The sequence below is a fragment of the Lethenteron reissneri genome, chromosome 31, assembly GCF_015708825.2.
Source record: "Lethenteron reissneri isolate LAM-NWPU_2019-01 chromosome 31, ASM1570882v1, whole genome shotgun sequence".
Taxonomy (NCBI): domain Eukaryota; kingdom Metazoa; phylum Chordata; class Hyperoartia; order Petromyzontiformes; family Petromyzontidae; genus Lethenteron; species Lethenteron reissneri.
Window position 1 is genome coordinate 9505055 of NC_083809.1, and position 26567 is coordinate 9531621.

General features: G+C 48.2%; 1 protein-coding gene across 1 annotated transcript; it reads left to right on the forward strand.

Annotated features, from left to right (window-relative positions):
- The first annotated feature begins 1752 nt into the window (after positions 1-1752).
- LOC133349768 (uncharacterized) lies at positions 1753-18332 on the forward strand. The gene is made up of 5 exons (XM_061563491.1): positions 1753-1813; positions 6639-7210; positions 14660-14827; positions 15761-16032; positions 16731-18332. The coding sequence occupies exons 2-5, from the start codon at positions 6684-6686 to the stop codon at positions 18125-18127; spliced, it is 2364 nt and encodes a 787-aa protein (XP_061419475.1). The 5' UTR covers positions 1753-1813; positions 6639-6683; the 3' UTR covers positions 18128-18332.
- The last annotated feature ends 8235 nt before the right edge of the window (positions 18333-26567 follow it).

The window sequence follows — 26567 nt, forward strand, 5'->3', positions numbered from 1 at the left end:
ATTTGGCACAGTAGGGGGGCATGACTTTTGCATCTGACAGTCATCCCAGTAGATCGGGTCTGTCCTGTGGTGCCGTCACCGCCACTTAGTGGCGCATGCTGGCTGCTGTTGTTGTCGGTGATTGTTGTCAATGTACACTGCATGCACATCAGTTTAACACGTAGGCTTTCGCCACCACCCGACACAGCCAATTAGTAAGGTTTGTCACGTAAACAGAACATGCTAGTGTTGTCTGCTCACAGGTAATCCCATCGACGTATAGGCATGCAGTTAAATAACGTGTTACTTGATGACTCACTTCAAAGCAGCATTCGGCCTGCAGCTATCCGAACGGTTAAAATTGTTTTTATTTCTCTCAATTTCAATAGATTAATTATAATCTAACTCGTCTTGGCCAGTCGTAACTAGTTTTGCACAGAACTTCAACATTTTCAAAATCAATTGAGTGTACCTGTTGCCACGCGTGTTCTGCAACTGACGACAGATGTATTTAGGAGTATTTCATATTCCTCTGGTGTTCTTTTAGTCTCATGATGATCACTCGTCAGCATGTCATCCACATATCTCAACCAAGCAGAAGGATTTTAGTGTGCTTGAAGCTATTGCTTGTACTTCAAAATCTTCCATGTACAAAAGCGATTTTTTTTCACAATGCAATAACGTACGCACACCGTTATTATTTTCAATACATATAACGTGTAACTTTTATGTATGCAGCAAAAGTATTGCTAAAAAAAAAAGTTATGGAAATTGTAAAAACACCCCGATGCGGCTTCTCTCTCGCTCTCTGAAATGGGCTGGGCTAGGTTGTAGTTTTGAAAGGCAGTGTGGGATTCTTCTCGTGAGGCTTGGCAACTCGCCGTCGTCGTCATCATCATCATCCCCTGTCCAGCGTCACAACCGGGAACAGGCGACACGTTGTGTTGTCCCGACCATTTTTCGCGTTGTCTCATTCGTCGATTAGCCGAACAAGTAATTTGCCGTGTGATTTAATTCTTAAAATAACCGGATAGGCTGGCTTTACTGTATCGTGACTGTGAGCGCCACGGTGGCGAGATGTTAACTACCTCCCTTGGTATACAGGAAGTCATGGGTTTGATCCCGACCCTGACGTCTGTATATTTAAAGTTTGCATGTTCTCCCCGTGGTCGAGTGGATTTTTCTCCGGTCCTCCGGTTTTTCCCTCCACATTTATAATCGTGGGTTAAGAGTATTTGGCTGCTGTAAATTTCCACACGATAAGCCACTTTGTTGAGCTATTATTTGTAGACAGGTCGCTTCTAAAAAAAAGCTATGTAGCTCAGTGGGCCTTACCTGGTGAAACCAAATAGTAGTTAAATAGTTACAATAATTTTCACAGTAAAAACAATTGGTAAAAAAAACAAGCTTTTCAATGTATACTTTTATTTTCACTCAAAAGTAGAAAAACATGTTTTACCCAGAATTAATCACATTCGATGTGCTAAATACAAGCGGGTGGTTTCCTTTTCGATACGTTTACATTGCTTTATGCAAGTCAGCCACTTTTATTCAGCACATCAAACGTGATGAATTCTGGGGTCCAAATAATGTGCTGTCGACTTTTGAGTGCAAAGAAAAGTGCATGCACTTTTAAACCCCATTTTTGTTGTTTTATAGTCACACACACACACGCGCGCGCAGCACAAACAAGACGAGCGGAACGATATTTGAATAGGGAGGGACCCAAACGGGTCACATTGTTGGGAGGTGACAGCGCGTCGTGCGTAGGTGGTCGAAAGATGAGGGTCACTCAGAGACGTCATCTGTCATTCCACTTTCTATTGTCTTACAGGTGGGTTGCCTTGTGAAATTACCTCAAATGCCTACAATAAAATGTGTATCGGCCTACTTTACTGTGTAATATATACGTAAATAGTTGAAGTATTCTTTACGTAAGAACGTGTTTTATTGCAACTGCTTTCTTTATTCAATGTTGGACCGTACAGTTCAATCAAATCTTGTGTATGCAGCGTCTAATTGCGACCGCATCTCAAGACCGGATAGAAACGTGGTATATAGTGGTTTAGAGTTAGTTAGAGGCAGTGGAAAATAGTGAGATGATATGAAAAGGGTCGAGTGAGATGCAATAAGAGCGTGAGAGTTCGGACAGTGCGCGGAGGAAGTAGAGGGGAGGGGTAGGAGAGTGCGTGGAGGGGAGTAGAGTGAGATGAGAGGGGATAGGCAGGAGAGTGCGTGGAGGGGAGTAGAGTGAAATTAGAGGGGAGATGTAGGAGTGTGCATGGAGGGTAGTAGAGTGAGATGAGAGGGGAGAGGTAGGAGAGTGCGTGGAGGGGAGTAGAGTGAGATGAGAGGGGAGAGGTAAGAGAGTGCGTGGAGGGGAGTAGAGTGAGATGAGAGGGGTAGGAGAGTGTGTGGAGGGTAGTAGAGTGAGATGAGAGGGGTAGGAGAGTGTGTGGAGGGGAGTAGAGTGAGATGAGAGGGGTAGGAGAGTGTGTGGAGGGTAGTAGAGTGAGATGAGAGGGGATCGGTATGAGAGTGCGTGGAGGGGAGTAGAGTGAGAATGGAGGGGTAGGAGAGTGTGTGGAGGGGAGTAGAGTGAGATGAGAGGGGTAGGAGAGTGTGTGGAGGGTAGTAGAGTGAGATGAGAGGGGATCGGTATGAGAGTGCGTGGAGGGGAGTAGAGTGAGATGAGAGGGGAGAGGTAGGAGAGTGTGTGGAGGGGAGTAGAATGAGATGAGAGGGGAGCGGTAGGAGAGTGCGTGGAGGGTAGTAGAGTGAGATGAAAGGGGTAGGAGAGTGCGTGGAGGGGAGTAGAGTGAGATGAGATGGGAGAGGTAGGAGAGTGCGTGGAGGGGATTAGAGTGAGATGAGATGGGAGAGGTAGGAGAGTGGAGGGGAGTAGAGCGAGATGAGAGGGGAGGGGTAGGAGAGTGCGTGGAGGGTAGTAGAGTGAGATGAGAGGGGTAGGAGAGTGTGTGGAGGGGAGTAGAGTGAGATGAGAGGGGAGAGGTAAGAGAGTGTGTGGAGGGGATTAGAGTGAGATGAGAGGGGAGCGGTAGGAGAGTGTGTGGAGGGTAGTAGCGTGAGATGAGAGGGGTAGGAGAGTGTGTGGAGGGTAGTAGAGTGAGATGAGAGGGGTAGGAGAGTGTGTGGAGGGGAGTAGAGTGAGATGAGAGGGGTAGGAGAGTGTGTGGAGGGTAGTAGAGTGAGATGAGAGGGGATCGGTATGAGAGTGCGTGGAGGGGAGTAGAGTGAGATGAGAGGGGAGAGGTAGGAGAGTGTGTGGAGGGGAGTAGAATGAGATGAGAGGGGAGCGGTAGGAGAGTGCGTGGAGGGTAGTAGAGTGAGATGAGAGGGGTAGGAGAGTGTGTGGAGGGGAGTAGAGTGAGATGAGATGGGAGAGGTAGGAGAGTGCGTGGAGGGGATTAGAGTGAGATGAGATGGGAGAGGTAGGAGAGTGGAGGGGAGTAGAGCGAGATGAGAGGGGAGGGGTAGGAGAGTGCGTGGAGGGTAGTAGAGTGAGATGAGAGGGGATCGGTATGAGAGTGCGTGGAGGGGAGTAGAGTGAGATGAGAGGGGAGAGGTAGGAGAGTGTGTGGAGGGGAGTAGAATGAGATGAGAGGGGAGCGGTAGGAGAGTGTGTGGAGGGTAGTAGCGTGAGATGAGAGGGGTAGGAGAGTGCGTGGAGGGGTGTAGAGTGAGATGAGAGGGGAGCGGTAGGAGAGTGTGTGGAGGGGAGTGAGATGAGAGGGGTAGGAGAGTGCGTGGAGGGGAGTAGAGTGAGATTATAGGGGTAGGAGAGTGCGTGGAGGGGAGTAGAGTGAGATGAGAAGGGAGAGGTAGGAGTGTGTATGGAGGGTAGGAGAGTGAGATAAGAGGGGAGAGGTAGGAGAGTGTGTGTAGGGGAGTCAAGTGAGATGAGAGGGGAGTGGTAGGAGAGTGCATGGAGGGGAGTAGAGTGAGATGAGAGGGGAGGGGTAGGAGAGTGTGTGGAGGGGAGTAGAGTGAGATGAGATGGGAGAGGTAGGAGAGTGCGTGGAGGGGAGTAGAGCCAGATGAGAGGGGAGGGGTAGGAGAGTGCGTGGAGGGGTGTAGAGTGAGATGAGAGGGGATCGGTATGAGATTATGTGGAGGGGAGTAGAGTGAGATGAGAGGGGAGAGGTAGGAGAGTGTGTGGAGGGGAGTAGAGTGAGATGAGAGGGGAGCGGTAGGAGAGTGCGTGGAGGGGAGTAGAGTGAGATGAGAGGGGTAGGAGAGTGTGTGGAGGGGAGTAGAGTGAGATGAGATGGGAGAGGTAGGAGAGTGCGTGGAGGGGATTAGAGTGAGATGAGATGGGAGAGGTAGGAGAGTGGAGGGGAGTAGAGTGAGATGAGAGGGGAGGGGTAGGAGAGTGCGTGGAGGGGAGTAGAGTGAGATGAGAGGGGAGCGATAGGAAAGTGTGTGGAGGGGAGTGAGATGAGAGGGGTAGGAGAGTGTGTGGAGGGGAGTAGAGCGAGATGAGAGAGGAGGGGTAGGAGAGTGCGTGGAGGGGAGTAGAGTGAGATGAGAAGGGAGGGGTAGGAGAGTGCGTGGAGGGGAGTAGAGTGAGATGAGAGGGGTAGGAGAGTGTGTGGAGGGTAGTAGAGTGAGATGAGAGGGGAGAGGTAGGAGAGTGCGTAGAGGGGAGTAGAGTGAGATGAGAGGGGAGAGGTAGGAGTGTGTATGGAGGGTAGTAGAGTGAGATGAGAGGGGAGAGGTAGGAGAGTGCGTGGAGGGGAGTAGATTGAGATGAGAGGGGAGTGATAGGAGAGTGTGTGGAGGGGAGTAGAGTGAGATGAGAGGGGAGCGGTAGGAGAGTGTATGGAGGGTAGTAGAGTGAGATGAGAGGGGATCGGTATGAGAGTGCGTGGAGGGGAGTAGAGTGAGATGAGAGGGGTAGGAGAGTGTGTGGAGGGGAGTAGAGTGAGATGAGAGGGGTAGGAGAGTGTGTGGAGGGTAGTAGAGTGAGATGAGAGGGGTAGGAGAGTGTGTGGAGGGGAGTAGAGTGAGATGAGAGGGGAGAGGTAAGAGAGTGTGTGGAGGGGATTAGAGTGAGATGAGAGGGGAGCGGTAGGAGAGTGTGTGGAGGGTAGTAGCGTGAGATGAGAGGGGTAGGAGAGTGTGTGGAGGGTAGTAGAGTGAGATGAGAGGGGTAGGAGAGTGTGTGGAGGGGAGTAGAGTGAGATGAGAGGGGTAGGAGAGTGTGTGGGGGGTAGTAGAGTGAGATGAGAGGGGATCGGTATGAGAGTGCGTGGAGGGGAGTAGAGTGAGATGAGAGGGGAGAGGTAGGAGAGTGTGTGGAGGGGAGTAGAATGAGATGAGAGGGGAGTGGTAGGAGAGTGCGTGGAGGGTAGTAGAGTGAGATGAGAGGGGTAGGAGAGTGTGTGGAGGGGAGTAGAGTGAGATGAGATGGGAAAGGTAGGAGAGTGCGTGGAGGGGATTAGAGTGAGATGAGATGGGAGAGGTAGGAGAGTGGAGGGGAGTAGAGCGAGATGAGAGGGGAGGGGTAGGAGAGTGCGTGGAGGGGAGTAGAGTGAGATGAGAGGGGAGCGATAGGAAAGTGTGTGGAGGGGAGTGAGATGAGAGGGGTAGGAGAGTGTGTGGAGGGGAGTAGAGCGAGATGAGAGAGGAGGGGTAGGAGAGTGCGTGGAGGGGAGTAGAGTGAGATGAGAAGGGAGGGGTAGGAGAGTGCGTGGAGGGGAGTAGAGTGAGATGAGAGGGGAGAGGTAGAAGAGTGCGTGGAGGGGAGTAGAGTGAGATGAGAGGGGAGAGGTAGGAGAGTGCGTGGAGGGGAGTAGAGTGAGATGAGAGGGGAGAGGTAGGAGTGTGTATGGAGGGTAGTAGAGTGAGATGAGAGGGGAGAGGTAGGAGAGTGCGTGGAGGGGAGTAGATTGAGATGAGAGGGGAGTGATAGGAGAGTGTGTGGAGGGGAGTAGAGTGAGATGAGAGGGGAGCGGTAGGAGAGTGTATGGAGGGTAGTAGAGTGAGATGAGAGGGGAGAGGTAGGAGAGTGGGTTGAGGGGAGTAGAGTGAGATGAGCGCGGAGAGGTAAGAGTGCGTGGAGGGGAGTTGAGTGAGATGAGAGGGGAGCGGTAGGAGAATGTGTGGAGGGGAGTAGAGTGAGATGAGAGGGGAGAGGTAGGAGAGTGTGTGGAGGGGAGTAGAGTGAGATGAGAGGGGAGGGGTAGGAGTGTGTATGGAGGGTAGTAGAGTGAGATGAGAGGGGAGAGGTAGGAGAGTGAGTGGAGGGGAGTATAGTGAGATGAGAGGGAGGAGAGTGGGTGGAGGGGAGTAGAGTGAGATTAGAGGTAGGAGAGTGCGTGGAGGGCAGTAGAGTGAGATTAGAGGGGAGAGTGGGTTGAGGGGAGTAGAGTGAGATGAGAGGGGAGAGGTAGGAGAGTTAATGGAGAGTGACGTGGCAGATGTACGCTCTTCCCCAGTGTAACGTATAGGTCGAGGTGTACGCTACATACATATATAACTTTAAAGTACTGATAGCATTACATTAATTCAAATTTTTAATTTTAATTTCAAAACTCTCGTGCTGTATACAAATATCCCGTACGTCTGTAATATGTTTCCATTGACTGTTTTGTTAAGGCTGACAGATTGTGGCCCACTATCGTGTGTTGTTTCAGTTCTTAGCACACACGGACCCACAGGTGCTAAGACACACTTTCAGGATGGAAAAGAAAAATGAAATACAGGAGAGGTACATGAAGTTTCCAAATCTCTTTCAACTGGAGTACAACAAACAGCTTGAAAAGCAAGTGATGACAAAGCTCGAGCGGAAGAAGAGTTGTTCCGCCACAGCAGATGAATTTGAAAGCGATGTATGCAATCTGAACTGCCTCGCCTTTCTGCACCTGAAGCGCCAAATGCTTCACAGGGCCAAGCCGATAGTGGCCGAGGTCCTGGCCAAGGATCCTCAGAACATAACGGCGCTGGCCAACCAGTGCGAGCTCCTCCTGCTGTCCTTCGATTTTAAGAAAGCCGCCGAGGCACTCGGTGAGCTGGAGGCGCAGAGGGACAACGAGGGAGCGAATGCAATGGCTCTGGCCGAGCAGGGCTACTTCCTGTCCCGCATGGGCCCCCGCGTTTACCTGCAGGCCATCGAAAAGTTCGAGCAAGCCATCGAGAAGGGTCGAGGCCACTGCTCCCAAGACAAAATAATCTTCTGGCATTACAACATAGCCTTGAACTATGACAGGTGTGTATGTATGCTGTTTATTAAATCGAGTACTTGTGTTGTGTCGTAGAACTACGCGGAGATGGATCATCTTGTAAGGGCTTTAGCTGTTTGTTAACACTGTTTAAACACTCAGGCTCACTCACACCAGGGGTAGGTGTTCTCTATACTCGGTCCTTCCCATGGACCCCTGAGCTCTACTTGTCCTAACCTTGGCTATCCCTTGGGCTCTCTCACTCGGGCCGGGACGGGGGTTCATCCAACACCGCCTGGCCGAGGAGAGAAGAACCCCACTCACTCTCAGCCAATTCTCACAGACTTCTTGGAGCCCTACTCTCGGCTATCTCTTCGGCTCTCCCACTCGTCGACCCCGGATGGGGGTTCAGCCAACACCGTCTAGTCATGAGCGGGAGAGACCTCCTGCAGCCGATCCACACTCCGGGCTCCCACAATGACCTCGCCTTCGTCACGGGGTCCCCTTTAAGTATCACTTGGGTGGCTCCTCCCCTTCACTCGGACCCGCCCCTGTTCCTGAAGGTATCCCCTTACAGCACCCATGACATGACATCATCACACTACTCCTCTACATCACCCCGCCCCTCCAAAAAAAATCAGCCATCTCGGCTGCTAATTATACTAAATTTGCCCCGCATTGGGGTCGATACGTAAAGCCAGCAACCAACAATCAGAACAATTGTAACAACAACATAACAACATCAACAATAACGATGTGAATGGAGGTGTAAAGGCAGAGCCATCTGCGGGGAAACAAGAAGGATGATAAGGCAGGACGGCAAGTGTAGGAAGGCCTTCATCCTGCAGAGCAAGGTGCCGACCATGCGTCAGCGACAGCTGGTGTCCGACGACAACGGGACCAAGGGGAGGTTGTCGTCGTATGTGCTGCCGGTCCACTCCCCCGGGCAGCATCCGGTGTCAGAGTAGGCGGAGCACCCGTCGACGTCGGCCTCGCCACCGAGGGGCCAACAGGCGGCGCCTCGGGAGCTACTCGGAGGGGTTCTGTGGGTGGACAGACAGAGGGCTTACACTGCATAGCATCCCGGCCAGGGTGGCCCGGCTCGTCGGACGCATCAAGCAGTGGCCGTTCCGGAAGTGGGGATGATTCAACAGGACAAGTTAACACGTATCTTTTCAACCTAGATGGGTGGACAATCCAGTGCCGGCGACCGAAGCGAATGCGCACACACTGTGGCCGGCGGACCTCCATGACCTAAAAGGGGCCCTGCCAAGGGCGATGTAATTTTGGGGACGTCCCAATGGTCACCTGGGGGCAATGTAGCCACGCCTTCTCCCCTTTCACCCATGGAAGCCCAGAACCCTGATGCTTTTGTAAGTGTTCGTTAGCCACTTGTTGGCTGGCCGAATTGTCCATGGCCGCTTGTCGTGCTTCACGCAGTCTGTTGAGCGTGACCTTCATCGAAGCGGGCACAGCCAATCCCTTTTTAGACAGCCCCAGGCCCATTTTTACGTGCATTGGGGGCTCCGGTTCCCTTCCGTACATTAGATAAAAGGGTGAAAAACCCGTTGAAGAGTGAGGGGCCAACCTGTGCACAGAAAGGACATCCAGAATAAACAGGTCCCAGTTCGACTGAGACGCGCTCACGTGGTGGCACAGCATGGATGTGAGGGTGCGATTCAACCGCTCCACCATCCCGTCGATTTCAAGGTGGTAGGGCGAGGTCCGGATTTTCTTGGTGTCGAGGAGGTCACAGACCTCCATGAGCAACCGGCAAGAAAAATTCCGACCCTGATCGGTTAACAGTTGTTCAGGGGCACACTTATCTAAAACATACCCATGCAAAAAGGCATCGGTGATAGACGAGGCCGATTGGTCTTGCAAGGGCCATGCCATGGGCCAACGTGTGAGGTATTCAACCCCGACCAAAATATACTTGTGTTCCCGTTGAGAGGTTTGAAATGGGCCCAAAATTTCGAGGGCCATAAGTTCATTCACACGGGAAACCTGGATGGACTGTAGCAGGGGCCGATCATGCACAACCGGGGCCTTCCGCCGTGCACAATCGTGGCAGCCACTCACAAGTAGTGCCACGTCGCTTTCCACGCCCGGCTAGTAATAATCCCACTTAAGGGTTAACAAGGTCTTGTGGAACCCAAGGTGCATCAACTTCTTGTGAACTGCACGAGTCAGTTTCCCTCGTAGGACAGTGGGCACCACCAAACAATACCTCTCCAGCTCCGTATCCCAGCACATAAGTAGGCCGTCATGCAGGGCAATGGCCGGGGCAGTCGACGGAGAGGAAGAACGGCCGTCCGACTTAACATGGCATCGCAGTTTTAGCAGAGAGGTGTCCTCCATCTGCAAGCGAGACCATACCTCCCGAGGGAGACCTAGGCCGAAATCCACGGGCAGTGACACACCCGGAAGGGGAGCCATGTTGGCTGTCGCCAACAACTGGGGCCCGGTGTCAATTGGGGCCCTGCAGCGACCCGAGTCCATCATGCACGCACACCTGCGATCCGGAGGTAACCTAGACAACCCATCCGCATTTCCATGCTGTGCCCCCTTGTGGATGACGTCAAACGTATATTCCTGCAGCACCTCAAGCCAGCGGGACAGCTGACCCGAGGGCTAATCGATGCACAAGGAATATTGCAGGGCCGCATGATCTGTCTGAACAGTGGACCACCTGCCATACAAGTAGGGCCTATACAATTGCACGAAAAACACGATGGCAAACAGCTCCCTACGAGTCACACAGTAACGCTGCTCTGCGGGGGACAACACGTGACTGCCATATGCCACGACCCTTTCAGCGCCATTGAACACCTGGGCAAGTACAGCCCCTATGCCCATGTCGCTTGCATCAGCGTCGAGCACAAAGGGCAGGGAGAAGTCAGGATACCTCAGGGGGGGGGGGGGCGCATCCACCAGGGATGCTCGAAGCGCGACGAACGCTCCTTCCGACTCCTTGCCCTAATTAAACTTTTGACCTTTTGCGGACAGCGCGTGGAGTGGTTTCGCAACAGTCGCAAAATCCCGCCCAAAGCGAGGGTAATACGAGGCGAAGCCAATGAAGTTGCGATCCTCCGTGACAGATGTGGGAGTTGGCCACGCACGGACGCAAGCTATCTTTTCCGGGTCCGTGGCGACACCTGACGCACTAACAATATGACCCAAATACTTCACCGATTGCTGCAGCAAATGGCACTTTTGGGGTTTAAATTTCAAGCCAGCAGCACGCACTTTGGCGAACACTGACTCAAGGCAATGCAAGTGTTCATCAAACGTGCGGCTGAAAACGATGACATCGTCCAATTAAATTAAGCAAGATTCCCACTGGAGATCTGCCAAGACGTTGGAAGGTGGCCGGGGCCAAGTGGAGGCCCATAGGATACCGATTGAATTGGGACAGCCCCTGGGGTGTGCGGAACGCAGTTTTGGGTTTGGAGACCTCATCCAATGGCAATTGCCAGAAGCCCGAAAGCAAATCTAGGGTCGAAAAGAACCGCGCACCCGAGAGCGGCATCAAGCGAATCGTCCATGCGAGGAAGGGAATAGGCATCTGCCAATGAAATCTTGTTTAATCTACGAAAGTCGACACAGAAACGAAGAATCCCATCCTGTTTCTTGACTAGCACAATAGGGGCGCCCAAAGGGCTAGTAGAAGGAGAGATGATGTCCGCCGCCAACATCTCATCAACAGGCAAGCGGACATGATCCTTCTCTATAGGACTAAAGCGATGGGAATTCAGCCGAATGGGGGGAAAATTACCCATGTCTATGTGATGCTCTAATAGGGACGTGCATCCGATATCGAATTTGCTGTGAATGAAAACATCAGTGAATTATTCAATAATTGTGCGGAGCCGCTGCTGCTCCTCGAGGGACAAGAGGGCATTTTCCCGACAAAGCGCATCAATCCAGGAGTCGTTGGGCTTCCCATCCTGTACTACGCCAGCCACAACCCTCTCAACCGGCATGGCATCGTCCGGTGGGAGAGCTGGGGTCGCTTGCGCCAAAACGGTGCCGGCCGGAGTTAAGAGGACGCCCACTTCTGGGGTATGCAATTTCAGGGGTTTGCCCATCCTCAGGGGTATCAATATTTGGTACCCAGGTGGAATGTTCATGGAATCCCTAGCCAAAGCTCGTACGCTGGCAGCAAGAGGAGTCAACAAGGTGGGGGACATCAAAAAGTTCAAATGACAGCCCGATGGCATCTCCACACAACCCTGATCGATCAATATTTTCATGGGCATTTTGGCCAAGAAATCTGTGCCCTAAAGGCATGGTACTGCCAACGCCTTTGAGACTAAGCCGGGGCCTTCCAATTCAATATCACCAATTCTAATGGAGACAACAATGTGACCCAATATACCTAAACTACCTCAATTTGTGGCAACGCAAGCCCCTTGTACAGGCCTAAATCGACCAACGCTGTGTGGTAACAACCCAAAAATGCATTCCGATATAATGGTGGCCGACGCACCCGTGTCCACCAAAATCCGGACTTCCACCCCTTGGATGTAACCAGCGATCCCGCCGTGGCTGACAAAACCCGATGCGCGAGCGCACCCCATTGATGGACCCGCTTAGGCCACCCGGAGACTGACGGCGAGCGAACATCGAGCATTTACGGACTTTTAGTGGTGCCCTGGTGATCATAAACCCTATCCCCGCTAGATGTGTGAGGTGGGATGGGCGGCCGAGTGGCTGATGCGCCACGACTTGCCTGAGGCCCAGATGACAATGCCGATGTGGAGGCGGAGGGAGATGAGGTCCGCCGAAGGCCCTAGGAGCGTTGCGGCAGCCCATCATGATATGGCCAGGCTGGCCACAGTGGAAGCAGATGGTGGACGCCGACCCCTGCGAGAGAGAAGTCCTCGCCCACCATCGCTGCTCCGGTCGGCGGCCCCTGGCGCCTCTCCAGCGTTGGTCGCGTGCAGCGAAGGCGGCAAGATGATTCTCGTCCTGCGGCGTTCCAGCCCTCACTGGACCCGGGTCTCCTGGGCACACCGCCACACCAGGCAACTGGCGAGGCCGAGGTGTGCTTGGATCCCCTACACCACTTTAAGGGAAGAGATGTCCGCCTCCGCCGCTATTTCCAAAACTACACCGAACTCCCGCGTGAGGGAGAGCAGACACTCCAAAGCCAATGAGTTGAGTGCCGAACAATCCATATTGGGGTAGGCCGCCCGACCTAGCGCCAACAAAGAGCTGCGGAAGGCAAGAGGCGTCTTGGCCTCCCCTCGCCTCCGCAGCAAGACCTTCTGGTGTGCCATTTGGGCGTACGCCATGGGGAGCGTCGCCCTGTCCGCAGGCGGAATCAAAATAAATGGGACTAGGGAATCATCATCTCATGCCGTCGGGAGTACCTTGAGTGCCTCGTCCATAGGCCACCTGACCGAGGCGTAAGCCGCATCGAACCAGCCTTGAAAGGACGTCCAGTCTCTGCCAGCTGCGATGAGTGGACGAACAGGCGGCAGGCGACGAAGTTTGGAAGAGCCGAAGATGCACTCGGCGGCACCGCTGCAGCAGAGGCAATGGCGCCCGGTTGCTGCGGTGCACCCCGGGGCAAGATGGCGGCCGATTGCTGCGTTGCATCCGTTGAGGAAAAAGCGCCAAATTCGAATGTGGCGGGAGGAGAAACGGCGGGAAGCGCCCGATCTCGCTCCAAAAAAGTGACGGGCGCGCCCGACATCAGGGAGACGAGACGCGTGGCCAACTGCAGCAGCTGGCCGAACTGGCTGGTGAGGAGTCGCCAGCTCTCCTGCGGTGGTGAGTGGCCGGCCGTGGCCGCCACCTCCTCCTGCACGGGTTGGCCGGGCTCCACGGGGCGCATCTCCGGGGCCCCGGACTCCAGAGATGTTGCGTGCTGTCTTCGTCATCTGATCTCGCAACAGGTGGGTTCTTACACTTCATAGCCGACTTCGACATAGCGACGAAGGTTTGCAGTCACTTCTGGCACCGGTTATTGTGTCGTAGATGTAACTTCTTGTAAGGGATTTCGCCGTTTATTACCATTGTTTAAACACTCGGGCTCACACCAGATGTAGGTGTTCTCTATACACGTTCCTTCCCATGGACCCCCGAGCTGTACTCGTCCTAACCTCGGCTATCCCTTGGGCTCTGTCACTCGGGCCGGGACGGGGGTTCATTCAACACCGCCCGGCCGAGGAGAGAAGAACCTCACTCAATCTCAGCCGATTCTCACAGACTTTTTGGAGCCCTACTCTCCGCTATCTCTTCGGCTGTCCCACTCGTCGACTGCGGGCGGGAGTTCAGCCAACACCGTCCAGTCATGAGCAGGAGAGACCTCCTGCAGCCGATCCACATTCCGGGCTCCCACAACGACCCCACCTTCGTCACGGGGTCCCCATTAAGTACCCCTTGGGCGGCTCCTTCCCTTCACTCGGACCCGCCCCTGTTCCCGAAGGTATCCCCTTACAGCACCCATGACATGACGTCATCACACTACTCCTCTACACTTGTACGGTGTTCAAAGTTATGTAACATTGGCCAGTTTAAATTGTGCAAAATGCCGCATGACCAGTGTTTATTATTATTTTTAAATAAATCTAACTGTTGTCCATAAATTATTGTTCATCCTCGATCGAACTTACAAAAATGTAACAATTTTTCATGACCGAGTCTTTTGAGTAATTCTATGTCCAGTCATTGATTAACATTTACGTTTACCGTACTTAAACGATTGCTGTTGGTGCGTACATATGGAACATTTTCCTACTGCATTGATGTAAATGTGAATATCTAAAATTTACAAAATACAATATGAAACTCATCATTCGTAGCTATAGAGGCGTGATAATGTATGAGTGGCTTGTGTTGTATCCCCACAGTAGACCAAGCCCAAGGTGTACATGAGAGCGCCTCATACGATAGTTGTACCAACACAATGCTGTGTGTGCGGAGCACAAAAGCCCCTGGCAATTGCTCTGCAGGATTCAGTGGCACGCATAGCAGCTCCTGACAGTCACGTTTGGTGGGTCAGGTTACGCTTGTCACAATTGTCACATGACCCACCAAACGTGACCGTTTTGGTTATCATCATCGTCAATGCTTTTTCAACAACTGGATGAAAATAATGACACCGATGAAAAGGGGTGCTGAATAAATGAAGATGCTAAATAAATCGCAAAAAAAATTAACATTAGCCACGATGTCCATTGTAATGAGAAATATGTAGTTTTTTGAGTGAGCTTTTAATTAAAAACGGCAATGCCTCAGCGGCTCGGGATTGTGCAGAGGCAGACTGCTCCAGGCATGTGGGCAATTCGATGGGAAAGCTGCGGTCACCAACTATGCTTACAGTAGACCTCGGGTGACGTGTGGACGCATTGGCGGATACTGGTCGGCAGAAGTCGACTTAGGTACTGGGCTGGAACAAAGCCCCCTCCTCTTGCCCCCACTGCAATATTAATGAGATGTCAGTGAAATACGTGCTCTCTTCTGATAAGTTATTTTTCTTTCAGGATTTCGAAAATGGAGTTCGTGAGGGAGAACCCAGGTTTCTCGATGGAAGAATATTTAAAAAAAGTGGTGCAAACACTGGCGCACGTCATATGCTCGAAGCACAAGATTTATGAGCCCAAAGCTTGGGTCGTTTTGGCCCAGACGGCGAAGGAATATTTTCGGATCATGTAATTGCATTCGTAATACAATTTTTTTTTGGTTAGATCGTGTAAATAAAAATGTGTCGTTAAACCCGCCACCACCCAACACGGCCAATAAGTAAACGTTTGTCAAGTAAACAAAACATGCCTATTCGTTACTGGTACAGCACACCGGTGTGTTGGAGAGTCAATCCACAAAAGTGCTCAGATTGTAAATGCAAAAGCTTACGTGTTAAACGCGTAATTGCGTTACTCAAACTTTAATTGACGCGTGTTTTTTATTCAATTCTACATTTGGTTTTTCAGTTTTTTTTCTGTTCTCCATGAAACGAGCATTGCCAGTTGTAATTTCAAGGTGATAAATTGTTTAAAATAAAAAAATGTAAAAACACCCGAGAATTTGCAACAATACCACGAGAAATGTGCCTCCAGGCTCTTGAGACCACCTGGAGAAGATTCACGTGTTGACAATGATGGCGAACAAGTGGCGATTTTTTTGACTGTTTGAAGCGATTCACATACATTTGTTATCATGCTACAGCGTATTATCTGTTCTTTTTCCATGAAAAACGATAATTCCATATATGTATAAAAAAATGTTTAAGCACCCTGTACTACAAAAGTGTATCACTCACGCAGAGCTTTACATATGTTTTGCGTGATTTACACGTGCAGTATAGTGACGTTTGTCCTGGTAAATAAATTTAATTTCATTTTTTTCATTTGAAATTCGCTGCTTATAAGGAAACACTATTTTCTCTGCATTCGTGCTCGCTATATCTAGTAAAATGGCATGCTTGCTATTATTGCTCTAATATATATGTGTGCATTACCATTTCAATCGTACTTACATGATGTAATTTGGAAGAACATTTTAACTTGAAACGTTCTAAATATTCGGTGCTTCGTTCGATTATGTTTCAAAAGTACTCTTCGCTTTTTATGTTATTACAATTGCAGGAAATATCACATAGATTATGATGAAACGAAGATCTTGCAGGTGACTGGGTTCAAACCAATGACAATGTCAGATTGTTTTAATCAGGCAAGTCAGCTGGCACCTGATGACCCTTGGGTGCTGGGACGCGTCGGGCGACACTGCAGGCACATTAAACAGAACAAGAGCGCTCTGGAGTTGCTCCAAAAGTCACATGACCTCTGCCCATCTGAGTTTGCTCTCCACCACCTCGGTTTGACTTACCGTACCCTCGCAGCGGAAGCCAACAGGCAGAGTGAGTGCAATGCCCCGACTATCACTTTACATTGCTTTGTGCATCGTGTATAAGCAAATTAAACGGTTTTCGTAGCCAACATTATGATTCGTAATATAATGTTTTGGTTGAGGCTACTTAATGATATGATTAAATACGTGTTGGGATATCCCGCACAAACCCAACACAGCCAAACAAATAAACATATCACGTATAAAGGCGTTATAGCGCGCCAATTATGAAAATTATTTCAGTTGAGCAATTCTCAAAAAACTAATTTAGCAAGAGACATTTGGAAATATGCCAAACGTGATCAAGTGGAGGTGGGGGGATTTTTAGGCTTCAAAATGGAAATCCAGGAAGTGAGAATTTCACTTCCCTGGATTCTCATTTGTTGAGGCGTGGAAGTTCGCCCCTAGTGATGTTGGGTGTATTTTCCAATGAAACGTCGTGTCTTTCGCAAAGATTTGGTCGCGAGAATTGCTCTTCCACAAGCCAGTGAGCTGAAACGATAATAATTTCCATTTTTAAACACTTGTAGACGTGGCAATTTTATTTGTTTGGCTGTGTCGGGTTGGTGGAGGGTTTCAGAACACATATATAATCAGATTATGTGGCTTAACTCAGAAAAAGTTATTAAAAGAAACTACCATCATAATTTAGACAAATCTGTAAAATGCTACGTGCTAATCGCTTCTCATGCTGCACATTACATCTAGGTCGTCAGGAAAAACCTCTATTCAGGAAATACAAGACCATAAATGAGGGTCCAAATATAGATGTTGCTTCGTCAGTTATACTCGGAGAAGACAACTCTAAATTCATTCTGCGAGTAATATGCCCAGTGACTTGCACGAAAAGAAGCTCTCCAACTAAAAGTCGTGCACCTACATGGAAAAGTTGTAAAAGAGTAACATATGCCGGTGCTTACGAAAACTGCACCGACCCAAAGGTGAATGAATATGTAAGCAAGGCTATCGATTGCTTTGAAAAGGCCATTCAGCTTTCCGAAGACACAGCCCACAAGCTGCGCGTGGACCTGGCAGGAATGTACTCTGCACGTGGCATGCACACAGAAGCAGATGAGTGCTACATTAACGCTTTGCAGGAAGATCGAAAAGTGACTCATTACTCCCGTGCCTTTACACTGGAGAAGTGGGGCTTGGCTCAGCATGAATGTGGAGACCAGACTAAGAGCCAGCACCTCTTACGTATGGCTATTGAAGAGGCAGCCAAGGTGAACACGACACGCAAGGTGGCATTTGAGAAATTGATTCAGGAGCTCGTGAAGTGCAATAACACGATGGAGCAATCAGATCTTCACCAACTTGTAGGGAACCACAGAGAGGCTTTGACCCTACTGCGAGAAGCATACAAACATAATTCTAATGATCCAGAAATACTGTGTCGGCTCATCAAGAGCCTGGCTGCTGAAAAGGACTACGACACGGCTCACATGTATCTGGCGATCCTGAAGAGAACTAATGAGGGGCACGATAAGATCAGTCGTGATCTCCAAGTTGAAATATGCTTTGGGGCAGCTGAGATGAACATGAAAATGCTTTCTGTGGACAGTAAAACGGTGCTAGGAGATCTGTATGAGGAGCTCATGGAAAACCAAGAGAAGCAACAGAGCATATTCATGCTTCACATCATTGACTCAGACCAAGACTCAACGCTGGCTGAACACTTCCAGCAGTTGGCCAAAGAGATAGGGGGGGTTAAGTGTGAGCTCCTCAGTGAAAAACCTGCTGGAAGGTTTTTAGTGAATACAATGTTGGAGGCGGTTGATACACACAATGCAATCGTATTGCTGATAACCCCAGAATTTGTTCATCATCAACCAACATTGGATCTCTGTATATATCTCCTACAGAAGCCCTGTGTCTTGCTGTGTTTGTGCACCTCAATTTCCAAGGATCAAATTCCCCCCAAGTTTCAAGATATTCATCAGGCACCCTTCCCAGAGATATCGCGCTGTAAAGGTTTAACAGAAAACCAAGCTTCAATCAAAAAATTGCACATGTGGAGGGGGATCTTTGATCATTTGCTGGTTGCCAAAGACAAGGCAGGGGTGAAAGAACTTTCCCTGAAGGTCAATTTCATGGGAGTTTAATTGCTTACAAAAATGTATCTTCATGACTCGAAGACACAATTTCCTCCAAGCATTTGACATATTACGTCATTGTCAAATTTAGCATGTAAATTATATTTTAAGAAACAGAAATTAAATAAAACCAAAAAAATAACAGTGGTTATTATGAATATATTACAATAAAAAAGGCCACAATTCTAAAATATTCTTTGGTTTTTTCGGTAAAGTCACGTATAAAAATAAAATAATAAATTAAATAATAGCATACGACGTTTCGATTGCAACACAAGCAATCATCATCAGGTATAATGAAATAGCGACATAGAATATAACCAGAAAACTATAGACAGACATATAAGCAGACAGATATCACCAAGATACATAGATAGAGCAACCCAGGTACAGAGAGAGGTGATCGTCTCTGTGGGGTGGCCTTAAATAGACAGAGGGGGGCGGAGGCAGAGAGAGGGAGGGGGTAGGGAAAACATTTACATGTCAATGAGTACGAAGGGAGGGGAGTAAGGTAAGCAGGCTTAGAGGGAGACAGAACACACTAAATTAAATAACCTAGCAAAGTAAGGCCACCCCACAGAGACGATCACCTCTCTCTGTACCTGGGTTGCTCTCTCTATGTATCTTGGTGATATCTGTCTGCTTATATGTCTGTCTATAGTTTTCTGGTTATATTCTATGTCGCTATTTCATTATACCTGATGATGATTGCTTGTGTTGCAATCGAAACGTCGTATGCTATTATTTAATTTATTAATTTATTTTTATACGTGACTTTACCGAAAAAACCAAAGAATAATTCCTGCAGTCACGAAAGCTCCAAAATTAAGATTAATTCTAAAATACATATCAGCAGCACCCATTATACCTTCCTTCCCCCTAGACCAGGGGTCGGCAACCTACGGCTCCGGAGCCGCATGCGGCTCTTTACGGGCTGCTTCTTGACGATATGTACGTATGTACAGTATACATAGATGCATTGCGGCTCTTGAAATACTGAATTTTGTACCGAATTGGAAAGAAATGGCTCTTCTTGTTATTTTGGTTGCCGACCCCTGCCCTAGACAATGCAAAAAGTAATTAAAAAACTATTATTTGAAGTGCATTACTTAAAATATTACGATTGAACAATTTGATGGCATGCGATGCAGGAGTGCATCCTCGTAAAGTGTCATTCTCTCAAACCCAGCCAACCTCAACCCGTGAAGAGCTGAGCATGACCAAGGTCTTCGTGGAAATCTGTCTCAAATACTGCTCTTTAAAATAATATACATAATTGTGAGTGATATATCTTCAACATGAGCTTTTTTTTGTTAATGTACACTTTGCTCAGTACCATTAGCAGTGCGAACACAATTACATCATTGAAACTTTTAACAATATTCTCAACAAGCATCGTCTTAATTGAACATGTGGCCATCATCTTCGACAAGTCTGGATTTCACGCCGCACACAACGTCGCAGAATTCTCTGTGCAGATGGTATTGATTTTGCTTCCCAAGCATTACGCCTCGACGAGATAGGCCATGCCATCACTAAGGACCTAAAAGTGATGGATGCATTTTGACAACTTCATCCAAATCCATCCAATCTACTGATTTCTGCTTGAACAACCGGCCTTCTCGTGGCAAGAAAGTGCAGAATAAACCATACCTATATCTCGGACTAACTACGGATCAAATCAAGAACGACTCAGAATATTTAAGGTCAGCAAAAAATACAAAAATTAGGACAAACCTCATCCAGAAACTCACAGGGACTAGGTTGGGAACATAAATACATTCCATATTGCTTTCTTGGACATAAGTGTAATACCCCACAGTACTGCACTCCCATATTGGCTTCTAGGCTGCCACATCAAACAAATGGGCCCCATCTTAAATTGTCACCAGTATTCAAAGATCAACTCCTTCACCCTGACTATCTGTGCTATCAAGCATCCCTCCCCATGAGATACACAGCAGATAACATTTTCAATTAATACACCTGCATCCAAGCCAATCAAAGTTTACCCACCCACAAATATTTACAAAATCTACAGAACCGGCACCTATAAATAACACATTGTTCTTGATCGCAACCAGAGCTCATGCAAATGGAAACAGATTTGGTCAAACATCAACATTCCAAACAAGTGTTACAGATTCAATGTATTACTGTACATCGAATCTGTGTGTATCGCAGCAGATCATCCTTCACAAGTGGAAACTCATACATAACCCCGGCGTGGGTTTGTGAGATTATAAACACCAACCAGATTACGGACCACACAGGAGTGAACCATCATTCTGACAAAAAAAAAACTATTTTGCTGATGACACATTTCAGTTTTCAGTTTAATTTAATTGGTATAGCCCTGTGAGCCATTCGTGCAACCGCAACAAAAAAAAAACATGAACAAGAAAACATCTTAAAGTGACTATGTGACTAAGTGCAAACAGAAAATCCAAGAAAAGACAGCAAAGTATTGCAGAAAAAGCGCCGTACACCAATGCTGTGTGCAAAAATCCCAGTGGGATGCAAGTCAAACAACAACAACCACAAGACAACTTAGATTAAGGCCATCAGTCTAACTCCGTACTCCAACAGACAAACAACCCTGATGGCTCCAAAACCAATTTCATGGAGGAGTTTCAACAGCAACTACAACAGGACTTCAATGATCTTCGTCTTCAACTTCATGCCTTAATTAAACTTCATGCCTTAAATCTGACTTTCAAATCTACAAAGACCAAAGTTATGTTATTCTCCAGCGGCCCCAAAACATCTCTCGCCACCGATGCACACTGTGGCTCTGGACTCAGGTTGACAACTTAAAATATCTCGGTGGACTTAAAAACTGTCTTTCAAGACCCACGTGGATCCCGTGGCCAATAAGATTAAAACATTTTTTGGATTCCTCCACAGAAACAAACGCTGTATTCGACCTCAACTCCACCTGAACAAAGTTTAGGCCACCATCCTGTATATACCTGATTATTGTGACACCATCTACAATGTCGCTTGCTATACAGTACTGTATTGATGTTTTTAAATCCTGTATATTAAGTTCACTTGCTTGCTTGCTTACGACCGTGCAAATCTTTCGGTCGTTTTTTAACCCACTTCCCGTGATCCAATCGAGCTGACATTTTGCACACAGACTCGTTGTGCGTGACAATGTATTTTCATAAAAAATGTTCCCAAAATTTTACACTTTTTAGGAAAAAATAAATTATATTTAATTACCAATTGCTTAATGGTGGCAGGCATTCATCTGACCCATAGGTGGCAGCCATCTCAAGCCAGAGGACGAGAGGACTCTAGCCGCCACGCATATAAAGGATTTATTGTGAAAAACTTTGTTTTTACGGGTTAATTTTTTTGTCTTTAGTTGCTGCTGTGCCCACGCCCCACGAACTAGCCGGTAAACTGGCTAAACAGGATCATTCGTACTTTTTGGTTCTTTCGGTAAAGTCACGTAGTTAGAAATAAAATAAACTACGTGACTTTACCGAAAGAACCAAAGAGTATGGATTCCTGCAGTCACGAAAGCTTCAAATCTAGATAGATGTATTCGTGTAACAAATTAAATTAATTCAAATACTGCACTCTGCACATTCAGCGGAGGCTTAGAAGCCATGTTCTATCAAACTAATCTGTACAAAGGCATACAAGTTGCTATTTAATCGGCCATATGCAAGAAGAAGTGCAAATGTAGAATACATGATTTGTTACTAAATGTAGAGGTCGTCAATAACTAAAAAATTAACCCGTAAAAACCAAGTTTTTCACTATAAATCCTTTATATGCGTGTTCAATGGGCCACAACCCAGCCAACATTGGTCTTTGAAACGGGCGGCGAGAGTTCTCTCGTCTTCTGGCTTGAGATGGCTGCCACCTATGGGTCAGATGATTGCCTACCACCATTAAGCAATTGGTAATTAAATATAATATTTTTTTTACCTAAAAAGTGTAACATTTTGGGAAAAAAATTTCACGAAAAGAAGTTGTCACGCACAACGAGTCTGTGTGCAAAATGTCAGCTCGATTGGATCACGGGAAGTGGGTTAAAAAACGACCAAAAGATTTGCACGGTCGTAAGCGCGCAAGCAAGCAAGCAAGTGAACTTAATATAAAGGATTTAAAAAGAGAGCATCTGTGACTAAATTATCTACAGTATATGACATTCGCGCACGCCTTGCGCAATATTTGTGCATGGCGTAATTTTATCGATGTTCAACTTTTTAACATACAGGAATGTATTGTTAATCTTGCGTGCATGCGCTTACTTATTAAAGCATTTCCTTATGTTTAAAGGAGTTTGCACGGTGTAACTGTAATTGTCTTTCGATGCAATTCGTTACGATTTTATTAAAGAAAATGTTATACTTTGGCCAATTTTTCTTGAACTTTAATCAAGTTTTTGTAAAAATATATAGTATTTGAAACACGATTGCTTTACAAGTGTTCATGTGGAATTAAATTTCCTTTGTGTGAGTTGAGACGTTGCTGGCGCATGCACAATTATGGGGGTTTTGGGGTTATTACTGTGCTGTATGATTTTTCAAGTGTGCAATAAAATCTATCTGATGACTCGAGTTGTTACCCCAGTGTGTTTGTTTCAGGAAAATATTTTGCTCATTAACTCAAGTCCCCAAGCCAAGCGGGGTTGGAGCGGATGGCGTTGACGCAGTGTATGTTGAACTTTTTTTTCACCGTACGTAGCCAACCACGCAAATCGGAGGTGCGGGAGAAGGACGACAAACTAAACACAAAAAAGAGTTTAAAAAAAATGAGTTTTGAATCTAGATTTAAAAGTGCATAGCTCCAGTGGCTTTCTAATATCGGAAGGAAGAGCGTTCCAGACGGCCGGAGAAGCGCATCTGAAAGCGCGCGATGCAGTGACCATCTTTGTTCGATGGTCAGCCAAAAGCCGCTGCGAGGATGACCGGAGTTCGTGTGATGGTTTATCCTTCTTGACGAGATCAGCAAGGCATTGTGGTTCATTTTGAGAAAGCACCTTGTGTGTAATGAGTGCAACCTTAACATTTATTATTTCGGCAACCGCAAGCTAATGCAGTTTGGTGAGCACTGGACGGACACGGTTGGATCGTGCTGTACCCGTCACGACACGTGCTCAAAATGTTTTGTACTGATCATTGTCAAGTCGTATGGTCAAATAACTCCCATGATTTTAAAGCGTGGGGAGGCATTTATCCAGCAAGGGCTGTACATTATTCTTAAATGATGGCGCCTAAGGAAAGTTTCACACAGGTATGAGTCGATCGGCGTAATAAGAATCCGTCTGCTAAGTGGACCCAAATGCCCTGGTTTTAAACCCTCCTAGCTGGGGTTGGGGGGGGGGGGGCAACTCCCAGAAGAGGTGCAGCCGAAGGGGGAGGAGAGTGTGAGGTTCGCGTGTAAGAGGCTGGGTAACGTTGCTCCCAGTGTCAAGGGACAGTGGATCCCAGTACAGCGTGTCCAAGGATCTTTTGCTCGTCTTATTCGGCTTCACGTGGTAAGATGTAGAAATGCCTCCGTTTATACATGTGTAGTGTAATAGCGCCGGCTGGTGGACAGCAGCGGCAACTGTGGTGTACATACGCCGGTGAGGGTGTGTTGGCAGAGAGGAGGAAAGAGGGCAAGGGTCACGGAAGACCCCATCTGGAGGCCCCTGGAACCTGCTAGTGGGTTCGAGAAAGGAGGGGTCGTCAGGGCGGAGCCAGGCCGCGCTGGCAGCATAAAAGGAGGCGAGAGCGGGAGCTCGAGGCTGCCGGTTCTGGGAGTGGACTCGTCTCGTCGTCGCTGTCGTCTCGTCGCCATACTCGCTGCCGTCTCGGTTAGATATTGCGCTACAAGATAGTAGTTGGCTATCTCAGTCAGGCCCGTCAGTGTTAGACAGCTCGTGTAATGTACAGGCTAGGCTGAGCTACTGTGGAGAGTGTGTGGACGAGACCGTGGAAGTTGGATTCAAAGCTTTCGTGACTGCAGGAATTAGTGTTTGGTTCTTTCGGTAAAGTCACGTAGAAAGAAATGTAATAATATTCTATTATCATTATATAATCTTCTATTATTATTTAATTTATTTCTATGTGACTTTACCGAAAGAACCAAAGACCGTGGAAGTCGTTAATAAAGAAAGTGTTTCCTAGAAACTCTGTCTCTGCATCGTTGACAACTACACCTGTACCTCGTACTTGTTTACCTCGAGCATCATTCTTGTGCTGTCTCAACCTCTCCTGAAAGCAGAACCAATACCCGCCATACGCCACCAAGTGACGGTGATGTCACCACGGCGCCTGTGCCAGGCCAGGTGCACTTTGAGTCAACGTGAAGTGTTGAAGGCTCGCTGACAGGTCACGGAACAGACCCAGGTGCCATGGGTTGACTGACTGAGATGGTGGGGCTGATCGTAAGACCCCAACCTCTTAGTGGCACACACCAGATTCAGTGAGCAGCAATCACCAGATCATACGCGTGCATAACATCATAGCTGTCAACCCATAATACGGGTTACCCGTATTCTTGTACAGGGAAATTGAGTTTTCAGGTCGATACGTCGTACAGTCGTTTTAATACGGGCAACATTGTTTTGTCTATTTGTGTTTCTCCATTGTGATGGGACTTTGTAGGATGAACGTTGAGATTTATAAGGGCACGGGGTGACCAGTAAGGTCTGAAGTGGTCTGTAATAAGGTTGGCACTGATAAGGGTTGACAGGTATGTAACATGGTTGACCAAAAGGGAGTCATCCCTTGACCGCCCCTGGGCATCGTTCAGCCCTCCAATTGTATCAGTACCAGATGGAAATTTCTCCGGTACAGGCATGGAACACTTCTCGAACTACGTGGTCAAAGATGATGTTAAATAATGTGGGAGCCAGAGGACATCCCTGTCGCACCTCAAGGTGAACATGGAATGGCTCCGACTCCTGGTCCTGGTCAACAGCCCCTTGACCAATATTTGAATCGCTGGACTGAGTTGCGGTGTGCTAATGTACACGGTGCAGTATATCAAAACAAATGAGGCACTCACAAAACGTCTTCCATTGCGCTGTGTGTGTGGGCGTTCAAACATCGGAGGGTTGGGGGCGGTGGAATTTGTCACCAGCATCTCACGATTATCTAACAAAAAAAGGAGTTTGCCGCTCCTCTTTCCGAGCCGAGGCTGCCGTCAGCTACCCACCTGACGGCTGGGAAGCGCTTTCGGCAGCACGGACACACCCGGCGACTGCTGCGACTATTGCGCTGCGGTCATTTCCAGGCAAGAAACCAGAAATTGTGGCAGTGTCATCGTGATTTTAGAGGCGTGACGTTAAGCGTCACATGGGGGGCGGAGGGGGATAACGGCCGCACTATGCGGATATTTGATCTTTATGTCGGTACCCCGGGTTACCAAATAATTGTTAATGGAGTGGATTATTAACTTTGCTTTTGTGTCCTGGTCACAAAAGCAAAGTTTGTGGGGAATAATACTTTAGAGGCATACGCAATTAGGAAATAACACTACCCAGGAACAAAAAAGAAATAAAGTTGTTAAACTGTTATTAATGGAGTGGATTGTTAACTTTGCTTGTGTCCTGGTCACAAAATAATAGTCATTTTCTGTACTTATGAGGCATAAACAATTAGGAAATAACACTGCCCAGTAACAAAACAATGTTTTGTTACACAGTTATACAAAATGGCCGAGGCAATTAAATATTTTATTTCTGGGACACTATTTTTTCCAGGGGTGTACTTAACTCCACGACTGGGGTACCAATCAATCCGAAATCAGTGCTATTCCGCGATGTCGAAACGCCGAACATTAGCATAAAAAAAACCCGTTATAGAAAAATTCAACTTTGAATAGTGCATCGTGTACAGCTCGTCGAGATGAGTCGATTGCCTCATCGCCGACCATAAACAGACTAAAATGACTGCATCACGGACATTATACCGCCATATGAAAGCTGGGTTTAGAAAACACATTCCTGCGGAGGGAGCTGGTAGGAACGTTGGGTTGCTCGGTCAATGGCCAGGGTCAACGGCGGCACAAGCCGGCGTGAGTAGGTTAAACGTTGCGTTTTATAAGGGCACCACGGGGTGACCAGCCCCTCCCCACCCAGCCCACCCAGCCCCTCCCCACCCTCCCTTCCCCACTCAGCCCCTCCCCACCCAGCCCCTCTCCACCCTCCCCTCTCCACCCAGCCCCACCCCTACCATTTTTTGATGCACGACGGACGGACACAATCCCCTGTGGGCTGGTGGAACCAGGTGGTTCCTACCAGTAAGATTGCTGTATGATTAAGAGCGCCGCAGTGGAGAGATGTTAACTACCTCGCCCAGTATATAGCAGGAGGTGGGTTCAATCCCGACCCTGACGCCTGTATATTGTATTTGTAGTTTGCATGGTCTCCCCGTGGTCGTGTGAAAAATTTCCGGGTCTTTTGGGTTTTCCCCTCCACATTTAGAAACACGCGTTT